This window comes from Salvelinus namaycush, chromosome 5 (genome assembly GCF_016432855.1).
Source record: "Salvelinus namaycush isolate Seneca chromosome 5, SaNama_1.0, whole genome shotgun sequence".
NCBI lineage: Eukaryota > Metazoa > Chordata > Actinopteri > Salmoniformes > Salmonidae > Salvelinus > Salvelinus namaycush.
The window spans coordinates 34,002,450-34,006,844 of record NC_052311.1 but is presented as its reverse complement, the minus strand read 5'-3'; the positions used below and the strand labels follow the sequence as shown (position 1 = coordinate 34,006,844).

The window sequence follows — 4,395 nt, the reverse complement described above, 5'->3', positions numbered from 1 at the left end:
ACCCTGTCTGTTTTGCCCCATAGTGGCGCACACATCAGTTTTGTTGCTAAACAACCAACCCCTCCATACAGCTTGTTGGAAACTGGCTTGAGGTATCATTTTATGATGCAATTAATACAGGCAATTTTAAGGGACAGAAACATGGAGGGGAATGGCCATAAAAATTGTCAAAGACTCCAGCCACCCTAGTCATAGACTGTTCTCTCTGTTACTGCACGGCAAGTGGTACCGGAGCGCCAAGTCTAGGTCCAAAAGGCTTCTTAACAGCTTCTACCCCAAAGCCATAAGACTCCTGAACAGCTAATCAAAGGGCTACCCAGGCCCCTCTTTTACGCTGCTGCTACTCTTTGTTTATAATCTATGCATAGTCACTTTAACTCTACCTACATGTACATATTACCTCAATTACCTCGACTAACCGGTGACCCCGCACATTGACTCTGTACCGGTATATAGCCTTGCTTGTTATTTTACTGCTGCTGTTTAATTATTTGTTACTTTTATTTTCTATTTTTTACTTATCTATTTTTTACTTAACACTTATTTTTTGCTTAAATCATTGTTGGTTAAGGGCTTGTAAGTAAGCACTTCACTGTAAGGTCTACTACACCTGCTGTATTTGGCGAATGTGACAAATAAAACGTGATTTGATTCCATTGAATGGTGGGTATAAATTCGCAAAATCACAATAAAGTGAATGAAGTTAGTCACACATAAAAAAAGGATACTAACTACAACATAAATATACACTTCATTTTCAAAACGACTTTCCAACCCACACAAGAACAAAAGATCATCTGTTTATTCACGAGGGTCAATTGGGGACTAGGAGCTGCGGGAAATTCGCTAATCTGTCATGCAGATAAATTACTTTGGCGGTTGAGGTGATCTACAGATCACATAATCTCTGCGCCGCGTTTACTACATACTGACCCTCCTGAACAAACCCAATGTAAGGGGGCGTAACGGTGTTGCTGTAGTATGACGTCACTATGTTCGGTATAAATACGGCCTGGATTCTTTTTCTTGACTCCACCTCTAAGCATTGCGTGTACTTTTTTTTGTTTCTGTCGAGCAACGCGGTCGTTCCTGTCGAAGATGGATAACTCCTCTCAACTTTGCAAACTTTTCGTCGGTGGGTTGAACGTAGATACCGACGATGACGGGCTCCGCAAGCATTTTGAGCAGTACGGTCAACTGACCGACTGCGTTGTGGTTGTGAATAAGCAACTACAGAGATCCCGCTGTTTTGGCTTTGTAACCTACTCGAGCGCTGAGGAGGCAGATGCAGCAATGGCGGCAAGGCCACATGTCGTTGATGGCACCAACGTGGAGTTGAAAAGAGCGGTCGCTCGTGAAGATGCCGGTAAACCCGAGGCACTCGCCAAGGTCAAGAAAATATTCATCGGGGGACTGAAAGACGACATCGAAGATGAACATCTGAATGAGTATTTTTCCCAGTTCGGCGAGATCGAGAAGGCCGAAGTTATCGCAGAGAAGGAAACCGGAAAGAAAAGAGGGTTCGGCTTTGTTCACTTCACAGATAACGATTCGGCCGATAAGGCAGTGGTCCTTAAGTTCCACAACATCAATGGGCACAAGGTGGAGGTGAAGAAAGCCCTCACAAAGCAGGAGATGCAAGCTACAGGCCGTGGCGGTAGGGGAGGAAGAGGCATGAGAGGAGGACAAAATGGCTTCGGCGGCGGCAGAGGTGGTTACGACAGCTACGGGGGTGGTTTCGGTGGGGGCTACGGGAGCAGTGCTGGCGGCTATGGCGGTGGCTACGGAAGTGGAGGCTACAGCGGAGCCTATGGAGGAGGCGCAAGCTACGGAGGTGGCTACGGCGACCAGATGGGAGGTTATGGTGGCGGCAATGGCTACAGTGACTTTGGCAGTGGGTACACCCAGCAGTCCTCCGGTTATGGGCCCATGAAAGGCGCCACCACCTACGCTGGTAGGAGCCCTGCTCCGTACGCCCCCCGAGGCGGTGCAGGTGGCTACAGCAGAGGGGCGTATGGCGGCTACTAAACCGGTGGCTACGACAGACTATTTGAAAATAAATCTCCACACATACCCGTCTGATCATCAAACCGTACTCAAAATTCAGTCCTCGGGCATTTGGCAAAATGCGGACACTGAAACCAAATCATTTAAGAAGACCTCAAAACCAAACAGGTAGGAAGATCACTTCCCAGAACCTGATTTGCACGTCCAGCTCTTGCTATAGGACACGTTCGATTGCTAAATTCATTTATCATTTATGTTCCAAGATGAGGGCGTGTAGCTGTCGGTAGTTGACCTGCTTTTTATTTTACGTATGCGTACATTCGTGTTTAGGTTAGTCTTATTTTGTTTTGATACTCTACTTTCTCTTATCTACATTTTAGCAAGTAGTAAGGAAATTCCCATGGATCTAGTCTACAGAGTATTGGGACGCATGTGCTATATAATTGGATTTATTAGCTGACTATGTAAATGTGTATTCTGTCCACTAGCCTATAGGTTGTTGGGTACGCGTATTTGGTGGGCCGGATCCAGTTTAAACGTTTAATTTTCTTGCCAAAATGTTTTGTAAATCAACGAAGTACGTCAGTAATTTCCCAACACACAGCGTTCAGCTATGAGCCTAATGTTCCTTTAATTTACTACATAAATCTCATGTATATTGTATAATCTGTCTGAACATCAAACTACAATTGTTAAGCATTGGTATGCATATGTATGTTCATTTTAAATAAAAAGTTAAACAAATTTAGCTAGTTTTTACTTATTTCACTAGGTTGCCTTAAGTCCACTTCTGATATTGGTTATATTATGTGATATATTTGACCTTTGGTAGTAGCTTCATGGCATTTCTTCCATTACACTTCCTGGGTGATGGATTGCAGTTCGCCCATGGCCAATGCATGAAGGCATTGTAGGTTGGCAATAACATTGTTCCATGAAGTTACCAGGCTTTTGAATATTGTGGACCCGAGGGCTCATTTTATCTTTGATTCCTACATTTAGGTGTTCATACTGTTATCCAAGTACGCCAAAATAGCAGTATCAGTTTGACTTTATACAGGGACCCTGTGCAATACCTGGGGTCGATTGTCATAGGATTCTGAAATATCTCTTTAGGATCACATCCAGCAAACTAGGTATGTAAATCAACCTGTCTTTACTGTGTTGGTCAAGTATTCAGATATGGTTTTGAAATGGTACTGAAATGTACTCGATGTCACTTTATAGTTCTTGCATTTATCCATAGTCGCTCTTATTTTGCCCTATGCATCTTAGTTTAAGTGTTTACTACGTATTTGGTCCTAAATCTAAAATGAGGCTGAAGAGATTATAGATTAATTAATGTAGAATGCGCACTTAAACTGGCACGTTAGGCATACCTTCTGTCATGGCATGATGGTTTAACTGCAGTGTCTCATTCTTTACTCTTTCCCTCTCTGCCAGGTAGCCATGGTGACCTGGCTGCCAGGAAACCAATCTGGCAACAACTTGGCTACATCAAGACTGGTGGTAGGGGGGGCACAGCTAAAGCTGTCCCACTGCTGCAGGTGATTGGAATACCAGGACCTTCTGCTCATATAAAATCGGGTTGCAATGACGGCCAGCAGCTTGTGTCAAGTCGATCTAGGTGGTTGGTGTATTTGACTACTTCTGTTCTCTTACCCTTTGTAGGAAGACTGGGTGTGAATGTTAGATCGTGTACTATGGAACAATGGACACTGCATTGTTGGCCTTGCCATGCTATGTTTTCATCATTTGCTACAATTGAATATGTAAAAAAAATCATTCTAAATTGGACAATGTGTAACATTGTGTTGAATAGGAGTTATAGCCTATGGCTTGCACTCTTTACTCAAATGTTTGTAAATAACAATTAGTTACTCATATTAACCTGTTAATTCAAATTAGCTTCTCCATATTTTAGAGAAGCTAGCCAATTTTGTTTTGAGCATTTCTTTACATGTATTTTCCCTTTGCAGCTGACCATGTTTAGTAATGTTTGCAATAAAATGACTATCAAATCACAGTACATAGTGTGATATTGTGTAGTCCCTGACAATTCTCAGCCCTAATGCAGATATGCCATTAATGGAGCAGGTTCTGATTTTCTAATGTACAGTGCCAGGCAAGTTTGGACACATACTCATTCAAGGTTTCTTTAATTTTACTGTTTTCCATATTGTAGAATAATGGTGTTGACAAACTATGACATAACAGTGTCATATTAAAAGTGTATATTGACTCAAAATATATATTTTGGCTTCAAAGTAGCCATCCTTTGCCTTGACAGATTTGTGTACTCCAGGCATTCAACAAGCTTCATGAACGCTTTCCCAACAGTCTTGGAGGAGTTTGCACATATGCTGAGCACTTGTTGGCTGCGCTTCA

At 42.6% G+C, this 4,395-nt stretch overlaps 1 protein-coding gene across 3 annotated transcripts; it reads left to right on the top strand.

Moving 5' to 3' along the window:
- The first annotated feature begins 1,042 nt into the window (after window positions 1-1,042).
- On the top strand, window positions 1,043-4,033 carry LOC120048224 (heterogeneous nuclear ribonucleoprotein A0-like). 3 transcript variants are annotated; one of them, XM_038994014.1, is made up of 3 exons: window positions 1,043-2,175; window positions 3,451-3,554; window positions 3,679-4,033. In XM_038994014.1, the coding sequence occupies exon 1, from the start codon at window positions 1,099-1,101 to the stop codon at window positions 2,026-2,028; it is 930 nt and encodes a 309-aa protein (XP_038849942.1). In that variant the 5' UTR covers window positions 1,043-1,098; the 3' UTR covers window positions 2,029-2,175; window positions 3,451-3,554; window positions 3,679-4,033. The 3 variants fall into 3 exon arrangements, with proteins under 3 accessions (XP_038849942.1, XP_038849941.1, XP_038849940.1); XM_038994013.1 differs by adding an exon at window positions 3,010-3,143 and having other exon boundaries at window positions 3,451-4,033; XM_038994012.1 differs by having other exon boundaries at window positions 3,451-4,033.
- The last annotated feature ends 362 nt before the right edge of the window (window positions 4,034-4,395 follow it).